At 45.7% G+C, this 20,251-nt stretch overlaps 1 protein-coding gene across 2 annotated transcripts in view; it reads left to right on the forward strand.

The window, feature by feature from the left end:
* LOC114595272 (uncharacterized) overlaps positions 1 to 16,994 on the forward strand; it is a 34,649-nt gene extending 17,655 nt beyond the window's left edge. The window contains exons 1-6 of one of the 2 annotated variants that reach the window (XM_077928070.1): positions 5,921 to 5,997; positions 7,238 to 7,730; positions 7,927 to 8,008; positions 8,293 to 8,375; positions 9,318 to 9,444; positions 12,010 to 16,994. In XM_077928070.1, the coding sequence (XP_077784196.1) occupies positions 7,329 to 7,730; positions 7,927 to 8,008; positions 8,293 to 8,375; positions 9,318 to 9,444; positions 12,010 to 12,782 (1,467 nt within the window). In that variant the 5' untranslated portion in view covers positions 5,921 to 5,997; positions 7,238 to 7,328 and the 3' untranslated portion in view covers positions 12,783 to 16,994. Of the gene's footprint in view, positions 1 to 5,920; positions 5,998 to 7,237; positions 7,731 to 7,926; positions 8,009 to 8,292; positions 8,376 to 9,317; positions 9,445 to 12,009 lie in introns of those variants that run through there. The other variant, XM_077928071.1, reaches the window with a different exon arrangement.
* Positions 16,995 to 20,251: the final 3,257 nt, after the last annotated feature.

Below are 20,251 nucleotides of genomic sequence, written 5' to 3' on the forward strand. Positions count from 1 at the left end.
CACAGGTAGAGGAGATGGAATGCTAGAAGTGTCTCCGGGGCAAGGGGAGCTGCTGGGAAATTGAAGTACGGGCTCAAAGTATTACTTTTTTAAAAAGTTGCCGCCTTTATAGGCATTGCCATTCAAATGGTGTGCATGCATCATGTGATTGATTGTGCAAGGCCCCCCATCAATATTTTATTCAAGTCGGCAGCACTGGGTCGTGTGGTTTCCAAATTAGATAAAGACATGAATCTCCTTCCTTTGCACATGTTTCAGCTTGTCAATATCCTCATTTATTCTTTTTAAAAATTATTTGCGTTCATCTTAAGATTTTACAATATAAATATACAGGATGAAAGCATAGCTTTCTCAAAAACAAGTGAAGCCAGAGAAACCTCTCTCTCTCTTTTTTTTTTTTTTTTTTGGATGGAGTTAAATTACCATCCTTGAGTCCCTGGTAAGACAAGCCAATCATGGCTTTATTAAAATGGTAATTTAGTCAGGTGATGCAACACTTCAAATGGTATAATAGATTGCTGAATCATGAACCCTGTACATGTACAGTGGCTACGTTAGTTTTAAAAAAGAAGAAAAGAAAAAGTAGGTTTAAACCAAGAGGTGACAAAGCTATGCTCTGCACATGAAACTTGATTCAAATTTCTTTTTGTAAAATTGGTAGCCATTAAGGGAACTGCAGTAAGAAGTACCCCTTTTGTGTGTTTGTGTAAAATGGTTGGTTGCCCCAAATCTTTGCCCTTTGCCCCAGGGGGTCCCAAAGGGGAAATAATGGTGAAGTACTGAACCATCAACAATGGAAGAAAGGTTGCCAAGGTCCAAATCTAACATGCAAGATTCTTTCCACAGGTAAATTTCAGAGTTCTCCCACTCTGAATTGTCTCTGAGTAGTTGTTTTATTTAATGGATTTTTATGAATTTTATCAGGTTTTGTTTTGTGTGTATATACCTATGCATTATAGCAGGGACGTCCAACTTCCAAGAGACGTTACTAACTCCCAGTAATAAAAAACCTGCCAGTCATCTACCCATTGTCTTTGCCCAGAGTTGTTGAGCTTTTCTCAGGGAGCAGTGACCAGAGTTGTGGATCCACCAGTAGATCGCGACTGACCTGTTGCACGTACCTCCATTCTAGGAACAGCATCCCTGACGCAGAATTTCACAGGAAGTCCCTAAGATGATTCCCCTTTCAAACAGGATACCTGAACATAAGCCAGCAGGGTCCTCCTCTCCGGCGGCCCCAGAACGGCCTCTGCTGTCCGATGTTTGGACACCTGAAGGGCGTGGAGTCTTCTTAGGGCAGCTGCCTGGCAGCTCTGCATCACCTAGAGCAAGAGATCTTGTTCTGGCTCCAGCAAAAGTCAGGCTGTCAGATCCTCTCAACTGAGAGTCCTGGCAGGGGGGACCAGGTCAGGGATCCTCTCCCTCATACCTGTCAACTTTTCCCTTTTCTTGCGAGGAATCCTATTCAGAATAAGGGAATTTCCCTTCAAAAAAGGGAAACGTTGACAGCTATGCTCTCCCTACTCGTTTCCTCCAATACTCACCATTGCTGGATGAAGAAAGCCGGTGGCACATCTTCAAGAAGAGAAAAACATGTAATAAATGAAATAAGAAACTGATAAAATAAGAATCCACTGATTGCCTCGCCTTGTCCTCCGTCAACTGCCACCAACTGCTCTCTCCTCCACTCGCCTCACTGCTAACCCAAAATGGCCGCCTGCAAGTCTGTGGTCCTTGTCACCATGGCAACCCCCCTCACCTGGACCTGGGCCCACCTGGCTCCACCTATTGGGAGATGATCTATAATGAAATGGAAAAAAAAAACCTTTGTTAAAAGATCAGAAGCATTTTTATTAGGTATTTTAGGGCAGGATTTACCAAAAGATAAGGAAAATCTATTCCTGTATGTGACAACAGCAGCCAGAATTTTACTAGTTCAAAGATGGAAAAGCGATGAAATACCAGCGAAAGAACCCTGGCAAGAAAAGTTGATGGAATACGCTGTAGAGTGTGGTGGTTAAAGAGGAAACCTCCTTGTGCTTCGTGCCTGAGGGAGGGACTCCTAAGGGAAGTCAGTCAGGATGTCACGTCACAGTCCTTTGTTCTGTGAGTCTGCTTTCGATTTCAGTTGGAGTGTGTCAGAGTTATGCTTTGAGACGGAAAAGATGTCTGAATCTTCTGATGGTGTAATTTACTGCTTGTAAATGAAGCTATTAGATTTGAAGAAGCCGTGCCTGGACTATTTTTCACTCCCTATTCTACTTCACGACAGCAAATCTCTGCTGTCCCTTCCTTAGGTGAGGTTTTCCCAGAAGATTGCACTGAGAGCAAAGCAGTGTTTTGTACGCAGGGGAAACGCACTGGACAGGCAGAAGTTCAAGAGGTTATGGGAGCCAACGTTTTGGTTGCTAAGTGGTGAGAAGGGAGTGCAAGGAGACGCTGGGCCAGCTGGATCTCCTGATGTCTTCGGAGCCCAGTTTGGCAGGAGAGTGAGTAGTCCTCTGTAGTCCTGGCAGGAGATCCAGCTGGCACAGCGTCTCCTTGCACTCCCTTCTCATCACTTAGCAACCAAAAGTTGTGAAAGCGGACTCACAGAACAAAGGACTGTGGCATCCTGACTGACTTCCCATAGGAGTCCCTCCCTCAGGCACGAAGCACAAGGAGGTTAACTCTTTCACCACCACACTCTACACCCCCTCTTGCTTCGCGTCTGAGGGGAAACACATACCCACTGTTATCCCAAACCCAGACCTTCGCAGAACTCTCCATGCCTCTGGAAGGTTAGTGGTTTCGTAAAACCATCGGCGAGGTTCCTAGCTGAGGGACAGTACTTCAGCGTAACTAACCCCTCCTGAACACTCTGACACTGGCAAGAAATGTTGATGGAATAGGCTGAAATGGCGAAGCTAACTCAGAGACTTAAAAATAAGGACAATAATGACTTTTTAAAAGATTGGGAACCTTTTAAGATGTATATACAGAAACAATGCATAGAAATGAACTCACTGGCAGGATTTGAGTAATGGAAAAATACAAACAGAAAATACAATTATGAGGTAAAAATGAGAAGAGGAGACAAATGTTATAACCTTCGTTTTAATATATAAGGAATACAAAATTATAAGCAAAAGAAACAGAGGTGTTATAAACCAGGAAGGGAAGTTGGGGGAAGTTGTGTGGTGGCGGGGTGTTAATCCAAATTGTAAAATGTAATTTGAATGTTTGATTATGTTAAAATTTCTTTAATTCAGTTATGAAAAGTGGCTCCTCTTACTTAATGGCCCCACAGACCTCATGGGACACCAGAGCAGATTCCGTTGTTGCCTTTTTGAGTCGACCAGCAATGGGGGTTGCATTTCCTTATTTCCAGGAGGGCTGTTGCTAAAGCACATGACATGCTCTTCACACTTAGTTATCTATTAGGAACACAGGCACAAATTATTGTGTTTGTATTTGCAAACTACCCCAGTCTCTGAGGGGTGAGATTCCAGGGGTCCCAGGCGCTTCCCCATCTTCGGTTTCCTTGGAACGAAAGTCAGCGGAGACTATGGCGTCTTTATGATATCTAGTTTTATTTACTCACATACACAACCGGAGTGTAGGACGGAGGGGCTCACAGCATCAACACCCAAACAGATCTTGCTTCTCTATTAGTCGCAGCTTTGGCTCCGGCACAGAGCAAGCTGGTTTTGGGGTTTCCCACAACTCTCTCTGGGTCTTGCTTTCCTACCTAGCAGCCAGGTAGATGGGAGGGGGGAGGACAGGCCTCCCCCATTAGCTGCAGCTCTTGCAACCCAGCTCCTTCGTTGGGGATGCTGAGGAGGACACTCTATGGCCAGGAAAGGCCCTTGTCTTGCCAAGAAACTTGTCTGTGGGAATCTGCATCCATAATACTATGGAAAGGGGGAATGTCTTCTAGAATTCTCTGGTGTCGCCAGAAGAGAAAGCCGTTCTTTTCAGTTAGGTCTGTTCTCAACTGCAGAGGATGAGTAGTTTGGACTTTGATTTGCGCGAAAGGTGGTTGCTGCTTGTAGTTATTCAATTGCAGTGTTTCATCAGCTGGTGTCTTGAGCAGCAACCTCTGGAAACGAAGGGCTAAAAACTGGCGCTGCTCTCCAAAATTATCTGGTCCCTTTTAACTTCATATTTCAGCTGGTTGACTAAAATTCCTTATTCTGGCTGCTGGTCCCTTATTTTCAAGGCTGCTGGTCCCTTATTTTCAAATCTGTAAGTTGACAGCTATGGCTTGATGTCACATTTTAACACAGTTTGCAGCACATCTGCAAAGAGAGGGACATGGGGACAGGTGAGTCCGTCCCTGAGCACCTGGCAAGGCTATTCCAAGAGTTTCCTCCTGGATTCCAAGTCCTACTACAGGGGAGGGACACCCCAGGCCTTGGGGGCTAATCCTGGCCTCCTTCAACCAGAATGTGGCTCCCCAGGCTAAGGAGATGGTCAATCTCCAGTTCCTCTCCACCCTTTTAAAATTTAAATATCAAAACAGATCCCAACTTTCAGAGCATGTAAATCACAAGAGTGGAAAGACTGCTGCGCCACTCACAGAAATAGGACTACACTTCCTTCTCCCACCTTTAAAGTATACGTAAGGAACCTCAACTTCGCTCTTCAAGCCAAAAGACAACACTTCCGCGTCCCCAGGCAAAAACCCCTGGCCTTTCATTGGTAGAGCCGCCACCACACTTGTGGCATTTACCTCAGCGAGGCGCGGGGAATGACTGAGCGGGTGGCAAGATGCTTTCAGCCTCGGACACTTGGCGGGTTCTGAAATGGCTGTGCAGGCCAGATTCATGACCCTGACAGGCTGGATTCGGCCCACGGGACATAGTTTGAGGATCCCTGGTCTACATTGACTGGCAGCTTCTCCCCAGAGTTTCAGGCAGGGATTTCGTCCAGCCCTTGTAGGAGATGTCAGGGGTTGACTCTGGGACATTCTGCATGCCAAGCAGATGCTCTAGGGCTCCCCATATTTCACTAGCCTTTCAATGTTATGCTATTAGCAACCATGGAGATTCCACCTGCCTCTTTCAAAAGGAGAACACTCAACTGATCAATTTCAACAACAACAACAACAACAATATTTATTCCCTGCCCACCTGGCTGGGTTCCCAAGGCACTCTGGGCGGCTTCCAACAAAATATTAAAATACAATAGTCCATCAAATATTAAAAGCTTCCCTAAACATAATAACAGCAACCATCCATTTTCAGTTCATTGAATTGGCAATTAAGCATTTCTGGAAAGGGAAATGGCATACTTTTGTATATTAGCATAAAAAGCATGCATAAGAAAGTATTACTCATTTATGATGAGAATAGGATTAATTTATTTTGAAATTTGCTGGGTTCCTCCTTGGCAGCCAGTGCGATTGTTTCAGCAGGGCTAGAACTCAGGACCCGCTGCCTTGAGGGACACCTAAGAGCAGTTGGGCAGGGAAAGGTCTCCCTTGGGAGGTGGTGGACTCTCCTTCCTTGGAGGTTTCTAGGCAGAGATCGGACGGCCATCTGCCATGGATGCTTTAGCGGAGATTCCTGCCTTGCTGGGGGTTGGACTAGATGACCCTGGGATCCCCTCCTATCTCTCCACTCCTGAATTCCAGGAGGAGCTTCCTTGCCTCCTGCAAAGCCCGTTTCCCTGCAAGCTCTTCCTCTGGTTTCTGGCCAAGGGAGGGAGATGCTCAGAGTCCAGCCAAGAGCCTCACCCCCAAAAGGATATCTGGGCATGGGCGTAGCCAGGGGGGCAGCTGCCCCCTTAATCCATAAAAATAATAGAAATCTGAGGTTCTGCCAAGCGAGAGAGGGCTGAGCTGGAGGGACTCGGCTTGGCAAGGGTTAAAGGGAAGTGAGCTGCCTTCCTAGAGAGGCCAGGAAGCAAGGGGGGGGCAGGTCCTCCAGAGCCAAGGCCCCTCCCTCCCCAGTCCATTCCTTGCTTTGGGGTCTCTGCTGCAAGGGCTGCCTCGCTCTCCCCTCCTGGGATCTGGTGAGTCTCCTCTCTCTCCCCCCAGAGGGTGCAGGGGGGAGACGGGGGGGGGGGGTCCCAGGGCTGCAGCAGGGGAGGATGCCTGGGGGGCCGGATCTGCTCATGTGGGGGGGGACCCCAAGTCAGGTAGGAGAGGGTCCTGCCAGGGAGGGGCCAGGTCTGCCACGCTCTCCTTCCTGGAGATCAGAGGATCCCAAACTCATCTGGCCCTCCGCCCCCCCCCCCCCCCCCAGAAAAGATGTCCCTTCTTTAAACAAAGGAGTCCCTGGGACTTTAACTCTGTGTGACATCGCTCAGCCTCAATGCACAACAGAGGAAACATGTGCAAATGGTTTTCCAAAGCTGGACGAGGAGGTGGACTAGCCCCCCCCCCCCAGAAAACCCCACGTGGAGGAAGGAAGGAAGGAAAGGTGGGAGAGAAAGGCCAGGAATAAAGAGAGGGATCCAATCCCATAGTCTGGCTGCTGTATTGGGGACCAGTTTCCCAGTCGTCTCCCAGGGCAGCTCCCCACGGAGGCCACTGCAGCAATCCCCTCGCACCCAGAGCAGGGCATCCCAGGACCACATCCTCTCTGTCCCAAAGGGATTGTTGCTGGCAAGGCAGCCGGAAATGGGCGCTGCTACTCACCGAACCTGCAGGGACATTGGCATCAATGGCTGTGTGTGTGTTAAGCTATCTAACATAATAATAATAATAATAATAATAATAATAATAATAATAATAAAAGTAACAATAATAATTAATTACCCGCCTAAATTTCAAGGGAGATGTCTTTGGCCCTGCTCACTTGGCCCTCAGGGGGTTGGCCAGATACATACCTGGCCCTCAGAGCAAAGAAAAAGGGACCCTGCCCCAGAAGTCTATTCTGAGAGTGGCAGAGAGTCCAAGTGCAAGAAAAGGAGACAGAAGCAGCGGAGTGGGTGTAGGTGTGGGGGGCAACTCCTGAGGACCCCCACTAGAACCAAGCATCCATTTTTCACAAGATAGAAACGACTAGTTTGTCAGTAGGTTCCGACGTCATCAATTGACTGGAATGATGGAGAAACCAGGTTGATTAATCTCTCAGAAATCCCTTCAGTTGCCTCCACATTTTGCATTGCTAGAAGGCTAGAGACTTGTTTCTTCTCTTTCAAAAAGCTAGCTCATGGTCTGGGATGTGGTGCAGTCATGCTTGCTCAGGGAACCATTTCCCCCCCTGTCCTACAAATTCTGTAACAGAACAATGTATTTGCTTTGTAGGATTTGCTAGAGCTTCTCATTTAAACAGGCAGAACTTGACAGAAGACCAAAGGGTTCCTTCCGATCTCTCAGAGGCTTCCTGAGAGCACAGATGGATGAGCAAGACTCGGCTGGCCCTGAAGCAGGAAGAGGCCATGCCAGCCAAACTGGGAGAAGTGGAGAATTCTGGGAAAACCCAGTGCATAAGATTCTGGGTGAGGAGGACACCCTCCGCTCAGAGGGGCGGACCTGGCAGTTGAGGCAGTTCTGCTGCCAGGACGCCAAAGGACCGCGAGAGGTTTGCAGCCGACTCTACCACCTTTACCATCAGTGGCTGAAGCCGGAAAGGCACACGAAAGCTGAGATGCTGGACCTAGTGATCTTGGAGCAGTTCCTGGCTGTCCTTCCCCCGGAGATGGAGAGCTGGGTGAGGGACTGCGGAGCGGAGACCAGTTCCCAGGCGGTGGCCCTGGCCGAAGGTTTCCTCCTGAGTCTGGCAGAGGAGAGAAAGCAGGTGAGAGAGACTTTCCTCTGGATACTCCCAAGGGGCTCCCAACAGGACAGAGAACATCCCATAATGGTCTGCTGATGGCCCATCTATTTTCTGGGAAGGCATCCATGGAATGAGATTTTTCACCCTTCAAGTCTTTGTCATTCTCTTTCTAGTATTTCTCCCCATTCTCTGTTTTGAATCCTTGTTTCTTTCTCAGGGAAAGGATCTCTTTGCAGAAATGGACCTGGATTCCTGTGAGGCAGAGAGGCCTCCGTTGGACATCAGAGAGAGGCCACTGGGTAAGGAGGAAGGTGGTTTTTCTCCGTTTGGTCTCATTCTGTTGGTTTTCCAACTCATCTGTGAGTTGTTTTCATCTTGTTTTGGGGGGAGATAGTTGGGAAGAAGGGTCCAGAGGAGGGGAGATGTATTTCTGCACAACTAACATATGAAATGGGCACAAACGTCCAAATACTCTCAGTAGGTAAGGATTTCTCCAAAGCCCATCTGTAGTAAGAGATGCCCTGTTTCACCTGTGAGAGAAGCAGGCACTCCTGGCGTCCTGCTTACCTTTTTTCTCTTGCAGGTGGCAGAAGGATGCCAGCAAGACTTCCTGATCCGTCTTTTCATGGGGGCAGAAGGGAAGCAGCAGCTGTGGAACCAGATCAGGTCAGGGGAAGCTGCCTTGTGGGGACAGAGGCTGAGGGATAGAGCAATGTCATGGACTGGTTGGGGACAGAGGAATGGTGGGAGGATGCAGCCGGGGAACCAGGAAGGGAAGATGGCTCAGAGCCTAAGGAGTGGAGGTGGAGGAAGGATGAGCGGTCAGAGGGGCAAGAGGGAAAAGGCTGGGAAGAGGAGGTGTCAGAAGCTAAAGGGGTAACAGGGCTTAGTGAGCTGGGAGACTCTGTGGCAGAATGCAGTGCAGAATCAGAGGCAGAAGAGGAAGGAGGCAAGTGGGAGAGGAAGATGGAGAGGCAGAGGTGAGTCAGGATAAGGAAGAGCCACCGGTGGCTCCCTCTCCTTTTGCCAGAAGCCACCCTCCCTGCTTGTCTCTCAGAGCCAGGAGACCCCCTGCAATGGAGGAATCTCTGCTAGATCACTCAAGACAGATGGCCATTCAAAATAGGCTTATTTTATTTCTAGATTGATCACTGAATGCTAAAATAGTTTTCTAAGCAGTGGACAAATGAGAACAAATAGTGGCCTGGATTCACCTAACCAGCCCCATCGGCTGCAAAATGGGGCCTGCCTCCCATTCCTCCCCCTCCCCATTCCTCCATGAATCCCTTGAATTTGGCTCTAGGGCATTGGGAGGGAACTCCCCAGAAGAGCTCACGAGGAGAAGAGAATGTGGATCCTTCCATTGGGGAAACGGGAATGCTTGCCTAGGCAGAATGACTTGAAAAACACAAGGTGGAGTACCACCTATTTGAACAAAGACGAATACCCATAATTAAAATGCAGAATAAAATAAGCATCCATAAATAAAATGTGCAGCAAAGCAATCCTATTGAAACAACACCACAATTTACAGGAAGGAAACAACAGAGCATTGTGTAGCAGATCATATTTCTGTCTCAGAGGAGGACATTTCCCTTTTTCTCTTAGGGTCCAGTGTGCTTTGAAGATGTCACTGTTCGTTTCACGGACGAGGAGTGGGCGTTGCTGGATCCTGACCGGAGAGCTCTGCATAAGGACGTCATGGAGGAGAATCGTGGGATCGTGGCCTCTCTTGGTAAGGCTCCCTGTGGGATCGTCATATCTGCCTGGAAATTCAAAAAATACCTCAATGTGACCAACCTCATCTATTTTCACAGAGCTCAGCAGTGCCCCCTATAACACCTGGGAACCGAACACCCCCACAATAAAGAGTAAATTACAGTTTTTTCTTTGAACAATCTTCCTCAAATTATTCCTTTTTCTACCAGGATTGGGCTGGTCTGAACTTCTGAGCCAGTGTGGTGTAGTGGTTAAGAGCGGTAGTCTCGTAATCTGGGGAACCGGGTTCGCGTCTCCGCTCCTCCACATGCATCGTCATATCTGCCTGGAAATTCAAAAAATACCTCAATGTGACCAACCTCATATATTTTCACAGATCTCAATAATGACCCCTATAACACCTGGGAACCTAACACCCCCACAATAAAGAGTAACTTACAGTGTGCTTTTTTTAGCAATCTTCCTCAAATTATTGCTTTTTCTACCACAATTGGGCTGGTCTCAACTACCCAGGCCATCTTAAATGTCAGCTTCAGAATTGTTAGGAAAGATAAGTAGCTTCAGGTTTTCTGCTTTTGTTTTTGCTGCTGTCAGTCTTGGGTTGACCAAAGAGACGACTGACATTGGAGATGGAGGGGATGCCATGACTGGGCCAAACAAAATTCATTCCAGAGAAGAGCTAGACTTATTGAATCTCAGGAAAAGTAGCAGTGGTGATGATGATGATGATGATGATGATGATGATGATGATGATACAGTGGTACCTCGGTTTACAAACTTTCCGGAACAGGACTATTCTTAAATCAAGGTACCACTGTAGTAATAATAATAATTTATATTTATACCCTGCCCATCAGGCTGGGTTGCCCCAGCCACTCTGGGCAGCTTCCAACACACATATAAACATGAAACATAAATAATAATAATCTGATTCCATATAAAAGAACATTAACTTTAAAATGAACAACTTCTCCTAGTGGCCGAAATTGTGGAAACCTTCTGTGAAAAGTGTATTTCTGAGGTTTGATGGCTCCTAACACCACTTTTGTATGGAGTAATACCATAAAATTATATAGCAATGGAAAGATAATTTAATGAAGAATGTAATGCGATGAATTTTATGAAGGAGTATTTATTAGAACAGCAGTCATAAAGAAAAAACGTGAAACCTTTGGTAACCATTGGTAACCTTTAGCTTTCATTATGGCCTTACAACGCCTTCCCATGAAGTGAACCAAGTCTTTAGTTCTGCAGCTGTAAGAATGTGAAACCAAGAATGAATTATTGTCTCTGTTAATTGGGCTTTATTGCTGGGTTGCCTCTTATTAACAAGTTTCTTTAGTCGGCTCCAAAGATTTCTGATTGGGTTAAAGTGTGGGCTATTCCCAGGCCATTCCAGCAGTGAAATATCATTATCTTGAATGCTCCTTTTGCACACAGCAGCAACACGACATGGAGCTGAATCCTGTTGAAAATATAAAAATGCTTCGGTATCTGGGAAATGATCACCTGGGCTCACATATTTCGTTTATGCATTTTTCTGCTTTTATATTCCCATTAATGACGCAAATTCTGCCCACACCTTTTGCTGCGATACAACCCCAGATCATCACACTGTCTGGGTGTTTCACGGTCAGTGTAATGCAAATAGGATGTAAATGTTATCTGATTCTTCTCCTCGGGTATTTCATGCCTTCACTACCAAGCAAGGAGATTTGGGTCTCATCGCTCCAAATAACACCGCCCCATTGTTCCACTGTCCAGTTAACATGGGTTTCATCTTTTCAACCTTTGCTTGAGAGATAACAATGGCTTTTTCTTAGAATTCTAATTTAGACCAGTCCTTGCACTCAACTTCCCATTACATTGCGCCATGTCATCTTGTATACACCCAGATGATTTTCTTCTGTCATGTAGGCACAGTCTCTCCACTCGTCCATCGTCACTTTTGTAGTGACTGAGTCTCCTTATACCTCTTCAAAAATATAGAAAGGCCAACTTTGGTTAAGTTTTCCCCAATCTCTCTTCTAATTTCTTCCTAACTGTAGCCTTGCTCACTTAATAGTACAATCTTACATCACTTTCTGGGGACCACTCAACTCCTTGTGCCATTTCTATAATTTTATTATGTCTTACACCCTCACTAAATGAAAGAACACAAAAAACCAACCAACTTGATAGCAATCACATAACACACTGACAAAAGTCAACCAAAGCAAGTTGTGCTTCCTTTTTCTGGTTATTTGGCTATAACGTTTGATAGAATACGGGTAATTGAACAAACTTTCTTGGATTGCATTCTTGATTGCATTCTTGATCGAATTATCTTTCCATTGATATATAATTTTATGACATTATTCCAAATGAAGTGGTGTTATAAGCCATAAAAACTCTGAAATACACTTTTTTCCAAAAGTCTTTCACAATTTTGACCACTGCTTTATATAAACAAAGCAACATTCAACAACTCATCCGAATCTCATATTAAACAAACAACACAGGTAATGAACACACACGCAACTCCCTTCAGTTCTTCTCCATTTGTTCCTGAGGCTCAAATCCCTTTTTGTCCCCAATGCAGATTGTGATGAATTGGAAATCGAGAACAAAGGTGACCACGAAAAAATCCCCAGAGAGGAGAAGCCACACAAAAAATTGGAGTATGGAGAAAGCTGCAGTCAGAGCTCCAATTCCACTTCCCATCAACAAAATCTCATTGAAAAGAAACTCTATCAGTGCATGGGATGTGGTAAGAGCTTCACTCAAAGCTCCTCTCTCACTTCCCATCGAAGAATTCATACAGGGGAGAAACCCTATCAGTGTGTGGAATGTGGAACAAGCTTCAGTCAGAGCTCCCATCTCACTTCCCATCGAAGAATTCATACAGGAGAGAAACCCTATCAGTGTGTGGAATGTGGAAAGAGCTTCACTGATAGCTACTCTCTCACTTCCCATCAAAGGATTCATACAGGGGAGAAACCCTATCAGTGTGTGGAATGTGGAAAGAGCTTCAGGAACAGCTCCAATCTCACTCAGCATCAGAGAATTCATACAGGGGAGAAACCGTATCAGTGTGTGGAATGTGGAAAGAGCTTCAGTCATAGTCCCCATCTCACTTCCCATCAAAGGATTCATACAGGGGAGAAACCCTATCAGTGTATGGAATGTGGAAAGAGCTTCAGTCAGAGCTCCCATCTCACTTCCCATCAAAGAATTCATACAGGGGAGAAACCCTATCAGTGTGTGGAATGTGGAAAGCGCTTCAGTCGGAGCTCCTCTCTCACTTCCCATCAAATAATTCATACAGGGGAGAAACCTGTATTCAAACCAATAAAAAAATACAAGAAAGTTTAGAAAATAAAAAGAAAGCAAAAAAATATTACCATTCAGATGAAAACGAACTTGACACAAAGACATCAGATTCAGAAAAGAATTATTATTAAATAATACAAGGATATTATCAAAACCACAGATTACTACTGGACTAAAAAAATGGGAAAACAATGGGAAAAGGCTTCAAATTCAGCATGTGCTATCTGATAAGTAGAACTTGATGAAAATGACTTTCAACATGTGATGGACATGTCCCCAAAGTAAAACACACACACACACAATGACCTATGAGGAACCAAAAATAAATAAATGCTAAGACACACAATTTTTAAGAAATCTGAAGTAACAATGAAAATAAAAGAGTGTTTCTTGATGTGACAACATCGGCTAGAATGTTAATAGCAAAATACTGGGAAATGACTTAATACCAAGAAAAAAATGAATGGCAATTTAAAGTTGTGCAAGTACCTTGAACTAGCCAAAATGACAGAATTACCATATTTTTCGCTCGATAACACGCACCTGACCATAACACGCACGTGGTTTTTAGAGGAGGAAAACAAGAAAAAAATATTCTAAACGAAACAGTAGATGTATGATTTTTGTGGTTCGTGCTGTGGCCACAGATATGTGATCTGATGGTGAGTTTGGGGTGACCCAGTGCAAAAATCCTGAGGATCCATGTGGATCCATGCTTTGTAACCACGTTTTAAGTGGGGAGGGAAGGAAAAGAACTCAAGGGACAAGAAGCACGCGTGGGGTGTGTGTGTGTGTGGAGAAGGAGCTTTTCGGGGAGCTGAGCGGGGAGGAGGGAGGGAAAGAGCACTGTTGCTATAAAGGTATACTTAAGGTATTTGCCCTGTGCCTGGGTTTTTTTCCATTTAACAGTTTGCAGCCTTTTCCTTCTGCTCCTTGTTTTGAGGCAGAATAGATTTGAGCAAGTGAGGAGGACTTGGATTGCAGGGGATTCGCCATTAGCTGTGTAAAAGCCCTCCTCCTTGCAGCCTGAATGATAAGCAGCCACCAGCAGCAATAGAATGGAGCACAAAAAAGCGGTAGGGGCACTAGGACCCAGACAATGCTCAAATCTATCCTGCCTGAAAACAGCTGAGAAGCGGGGGATAGCCTTTTCTTTTACTTCCTGGTTTTCACTGCTCTCCGTGGCTCAGAGCTCCAGGTTGGTTTTTTGTTTTTTGTTTGCTGCTGGTTGCTTAAATTTTATCCTTCCTGATCCAAGCCCTCCTGTCCCTCTGCAGCCTCATTGCTCCGTTTAGAGCTGAGGCTGCAGCAGCTGTTGCTGGCTACTTTAAAAGCGCCTGCTGGCTTTGAAGCGCCTGCCTTCTCCCGGCTCGCTATGGCTCCCGTCTGTCCCTCCTCCCGTGTAAGCGGCTGCTGCCCGCTTTGCTGCCATGGCTCTCCTTCCCTCCCTCCACCCCGGCCCCTCCGTAGGTTGCTTTAAAGCAAGCAAAGGAGCCCCTCCTCCTGGCTGTAAAGCAAGCAAAGTTAGAGCCGTGCAAAGCCCTGCAAGCGGCTCCCGCTTTGCTTGACTGACGGCAGCCACGGCTCCAATCCAGTGCATTCGCTCTGTAACACACACACGCATTTTCCCTTACTTTCTAGGAGCAAAAAAGTGTGTGTTATGGAGCGAAAATTACGGTAATAAGAGATGCTCAGGCAAAAGGTAAACAAGTACCATTCCACAAACAATGTTTGGTTGTGCTTCGATTAACTTCATAGACATCATGGAAAAACAGATAAAATAAATGAAAACAGATTATTTGTAACTTAAAAAGTGTCAAAGCCACAAAGAGATGGAAGTCAGTAATATAGCAGGGATTCAGACTTGTTTCACAGAAGAGAAAGAAAGTTGCTACTATGGCAGGGATTCAGACTTGTTTCACAGAACAGAAAGAAAGTTGCTGTGGGAGGGGGGAAAAAGGGACAAACACTTTGTTATTGGGGTTCACATATCCTGTTAAAAGGGAAAATTATTTCATGTGAGAAGCCTGTCAGGAAATGCTGTTCCTAAAATGCACACAAACAAAGTATGTGATTTAAATCACATTGAGGGGGGAATGCTTTGATATTTACCTGTGGAAAGAACTTGGCATGTTAAGATTTGGAACCTGGAAAGCTCTTGACTTTTGATGGGCTAGTTTTTTGTTTTTGTTTTTGTTTTTTAACCCTTTTGTCTTACGTAGCCCCTGGAGCAAAGACACATTAAGGGTGATTTCCCTCAATGGTTCTAAATTTTTACATAGGTCTTGTGGAAACCTCCTCTCTCCACCCTACAGTTCCCCCTCCTTCCTCTCTCTCTCTCTTTCCCTCTCTCTTTTTTTTTTTTGGACTGATCTAGCCTCTGTGTATGTGCAGAGTTCATGTCTCAGCAAACCTTTTATACTATTGAAAATGTTGCATCCTTTAGCTAAATTACCATTTGAATAAGGGAAGGTAAGGGTATGGAGTAGATTTTAAAAATAGGGTTAGATTTTTTTATTTTTATTTTTAAACAAAAAAAGAGAAACTGAGTAATTCAAGTATTCAATCAAGTTAGCAATTGTACCCAGGCAAAAAGGACTGCTTCCTTTATGTACAGGAAAGGGCTAATATCCCTCTGGCCATTTGCGGAACAATGCCACGCCCTTCTATATGGGGAAAATGGCCAGAGAGTCAGAATTCATAGGATTTATATATATATATTTTAAATATTCTCAGTCATTTCAGCCTTACCATTTGCAGACAAAAAATTTTTCCTGCCCTTTATTTACAGGATTGGTCAAGGCCCCCATATGTATTTGTATGTGTTTAAACTTTGAATTGATTTTGAAGTCTGATTTTTTTCTTCTAATGATAAACACTGTAATCACTCAAATGCTTGATATTACCAGTTGTGCTTCAAAACATCACAGCTTCACCTCTCACCTTTTAAAACTAAAGAGCAAAGCTAGGCTGAATTTCAACTCCATCACCACACCAGAATTTAAGAATTACCCTCCAATGCTTGCAGACACATGTTCCTTCCACACAGCCACAAATTGGGAGAGTTGAAAGAGACCCTGGGGTCATCTAGTCCAACCCTCCAAAATATAGGGTTCACAGCAAGATTTCACAGCAAGATACTATCAAAGAGACATACACATTTAAGTACAGATTTACAACTGGGAAAGGAAACATCTATGCTCCTATCATGTACTAAGGAAGAGGAAAATAAAAGTACCCAACCTTACACAGAACCCTTTTAACAGATCTTGAGATAGTTTGAGTGAGTTTGCCTCCTTTGACTAAAGAATGCAAGTTCCTAGTGAAATGATATTTAAAGGAAGATTGAAGTGAGCAGTTTTTGTTGTTGTTGTTGTTTTTAAGATAGGGAGAGGATCTTTTATTAAGCATAGTTAAAACAGCCATAGATTTGATTTAAAGGGAGCACAAAAGTGAACAATTTTTCCTGAACTTGCAGAGGAATAGTAAGCCTAATCTATGCCCCCCCCTGCAGTTTCCTTTAAAGGAAGCTTACTCGGGAGTAAATGTACTTGGCACAGAAGTAAGAAGGGGAAGAAAAGAGAGAGGGGGGGAAACCTGAAAGAGACAGAATGAAACAAGGGGGGCATTTTCTAAGAAAAGAGGCGAAGAAGTCTTATATAGACTGATATTTGGACTGGACTCATAGAATTTTGCTGGCCATGGAAGCCTCTACATTTAATAACAATTTTATTAGAAAGAACACCATACTTTCATAGGCATGTGCTTAATGAAATACATACACTGCATTTTAGCTTGAGAGAGCAGTTGGCTCAACTAGGCTTTTGCAGCAGAAACATTAGGGGTTTTTTTCACAGCACATTTCAAAATACTGGAACAAAAGACTGGAACATGGATGTAGACTCACAAACTCAAAAGTTACAACAAAACATCATTTACCACTAGACTTAAAATCACCCTCCTCACTTAAACTAGAGGAAGGAGGTGGGGTAATCCTCCTTTCAGAACACAGGTAGCATGTATACAGGATTTTACCACTTGGGAGGAAAACTCTCTTTTAGAGCTTTTCTCAAATAACAAACATTTGCACACTTCATTGTCCATTTTGTCTTGTTTAAGATTGATAAGGCCCAACATGGCTTCCTTAGATTTAAAATTTTTGAAGCAAGCTTGCAATTTAAAACTATGTGCATTTAAGAACAGTCTGTGGATGCCGAGGCCAATGTAAATACAAACCCTTGAAATATTTCTAAATCTGAGTACATCTCTTATTCATTTATTATTATTATTATTATTATTATTATTATTATTATTATTATTTTAATAACTAAGATCTCTAATGCGTGGGCTCTCAGGCTGGGCTGTTGTTATATCTACTGCCATCTGAGCACCATTAAGTTTACGGTTTTATGTTCTAGCTTTAGGTTATAGCTTAACAACACAAATTTGATGTTTTCAGCTCTCCCTAAGGGTTCACACCCTGATTTTGTTGAAGGATCCCTGAGGTGGCTGCTGTGCCCTGGATTCCAGGTGGTGGGCCTAAGCCACCCACTAAAAGTTACAACGGTCTCGTACTTTGTACTTGAAAGACCATATTGCCCCTTTATTTTATTTTTTCCCAATTGGAGATGCTGGAGGGGCATATTAGAATCCTCTCTGGGGCAAAAAGGCTTCATGGAAGCTTTGTTGCCAGGAGGAGTCCAGCTAGGGTGTTTAGTGAGCTCCCATTCTCTCATATGTTAAAGATAGAGGGGTAGAGACACACGCGAGGGGAAGAGGTGTGATGGGAAGAAAGGGGAATGGGGGAAAAAATATCCTTTTAGTATTTGGAATATACCTATCTTTAGACTACAATTTCGTTTCCAGAAAATCTTATAAATGAACTCAAGGCTAATCACGGGTCTCCCTGCCCAAGAAACTTCTGCCACGGGTCTCCCTGCCCAAGAAACTTCTGCCACGGGTCTCCCTGCCCGAGAAACTTCTGCCACGGGTCTCCCTGCCCGAGAAACTTCTGCCACGGGTCTCCCTGCCCGAGAAACTTCTGCCACGGGTCTCCCTGCCCGAGAAACTTCTGCCACGGGTCTCCCTGCCCGAGAAACTTCTGCCATGGGTCTCCCTGCCTGAGAAACTTCTGCCACGGGTCTCCCTGCCCGAGAAACTTCTGCCACGGGTCTCCCTGCCCGAGAAACTTCAATATTTCATTACCTCAGCGCTGTTTTACAAAGCTAGCCCTAGAGTGGGGCCCCAATTTGTGAACCACCCCTTCTACCCTCCACGACAGCCTCCTGCCTATCCTTTGAGACTAAGTTCGGAATTCCCTACTGAACGCTTGCGTAGTGCAATGCCAGATCGGGGTCCGAGAAGAACCAAAGTTTGAAAGGAAGCAAACGACCTTGCGTTCTCACGTACCCGGGTCATCCCTAACAAAGGTCGCCAGGCAGGAGGGGCGGCTTCATTTGCATAAACAGGGAAAGTAGAGAGAGGTTTGTAGGGACGCCCCTAGACGACTCCGAAAAAGGACGTCAGAGAAACAATAAGCACCACGTTTTCCCCGGCCACGCTCCGAGAGGAAAAACGGGGGAGAAAAGGAGAGAGAGAGATTTGTAGGGGACGCCTCTGGCCGACTCCGAAAAAGGACGTCAGAGAAACAATAAGCACCACGTTTTCCCCGGCCACGCTCCGAAAGGGAAAACGGGGAGAGAAAGAGAAAGGGAGATTCGTAAGGATAACGTTGGAAATAAAAGGAAGAAAGGTCTGGCTGTTGTGGGGACGTTACTTTCCACCCCCCTCCCAATGTAATTTATTTCAAACCATACTCACGTTCGTAGATGTCCCTCGCGGATCCCGGGATCCTCCCCCTTAGCCGGCTTAACCTTGCCTTTGCTTCCCCTGGTTGAGCTTTTGGTGACGATTGATTACCGCCCGCAAAGAGGAGGCAGGGAGAGGAAGAAGGATCCCTGGGCTAAGGTTGCCCAGTGGTGCCCGATCCCCTCTATCTCCCCCCTCACCTTCACAGGAGAACCAAGTGTCCCTGAGCATGGTCGCCAAAACTGTTACCGGAAAAATCCGAGGGCTCCCTTGGACAAAACAAAGACACCAACCAGGATAACTTGGAGCAAAACAGCAGCCTGTAGGCTTGGCCTTTATTGAACTGATGCATCAGGGTGTTCCCCTCACTTGCAGGAGAGAGGAAAGACCCAGAAAAAAAGTGTGCCAGGTCTTATAAAAACTTTTGAAATTCCCCTCCTCTAGGTCAAGCCCACCCCCCCAGAAACATCATGCATATATTACAGAAAGGAGGGGTTGAGGGAGGAGTTGGTGGTAACCTGAGTATCTTGTCACCTGGCTGGTTCCTCCTCTCCCCCCTCCCCATGAGTCACTTCCAGGAGACAAAGGGGAGTTTGCAGTTTCCTGCCCCCTGAGGGAAGATCTGATCATTGTCCTTTGTTTCAGTCCATGCTGAATCCACTCCCATATGCAAGTTCTTTGTGATCTTGATTGCCTTCTGTCTGGGATCATCTGGGCAGGGCTCCTGCAGATGTGCTGAGATGTGCTGAGATGGTGAAGGCTGACCAGGACTAAGCCACCCCCCTTTGTTAGTTCTTGTCATATGGAGTAAAATAAAAATGGAACAGTGCAAATCTGATGTAAGGTTGATTTTCTATGAATTTATAACAGAAATGTGGCGTATGTAGTGTGTGAGTGTGTGTGTGTGTGAAGTTTGTACAAGCAGAATGATTGGGGTGGGGGGGTTCCCGCTACACCTTCCTTCCACCACGTGGGGTTTTCTTGGGGGGGGGGGGCTAGTGCACCTCCTCCTCCAGCTTTGGAAAACCATTTGCACATGTTTCCTCTGCTGTGCAATGAGGCTGAGCGATGTCACACAGAGTTAAAGTCCCAGGGACTCCTTTGTTTAAAGAAGGGAGATCTTTTCTGTAGGGGGGGGGGGGCGGAGGGCCAGACGAGTTTGGGATCCTCTGATCTCCAGGAAGGAGAGCGTGGCAGACCTGGCCCCTCCCGGATCAGGCCTCCCCCCCAGGCATCCTCCCCTGCACCCTCTGGGGGGAGAGAGAGGAGACTCACCAGATCCCAGGAGGGGACAGCGAGGCAGGAGAGACCCCAAAGCAAGGAAAGGACTGGGGAGGGAGGGTCCTTGGCTCTGGAGGACCTGGCCCCCCCTTGCTTCCTGGCCTCTCTAGGAAGGCAGCTCACTTCCCTTTAACCCTTGCCAAGCCGAGTCCCTCCAGCTCAGCCCTCTCTCGCTTGGCAGAACCTCAGATTTCTATTATTTTTTACGGATTTAGGGGGCAGCTGCCCCCTGGCTACGCCCATGCCCAGATATCCTTTTGGGGGTGAGGCTCTTGGCTGGACTGTGAGCATCTCCCTCCCTTGGGCAGAAACCAGAGGAAGAGCCTTCAGGGAAAAGGGCTTTGCAGGAGGCAAGGAAGCTCCTCCTAGAATTCAGGAGTGGAGAGATAGGAGGGGATCCCAGGGTCATCTAGTCCAACCCG

This window comes from Podarcis muralis, chromosome 4 (assembly GCF_964188315.1).
Source record: "Podarcis muralis chromosome 4, rPodMur119.hap1.1, whole genome shotgun sequence".
NCBI lineage: Eukaryota > Metazoa > Chordata > Lepidosauria > Squamata > Lacertidae > Podarcis > Podarcis muralis.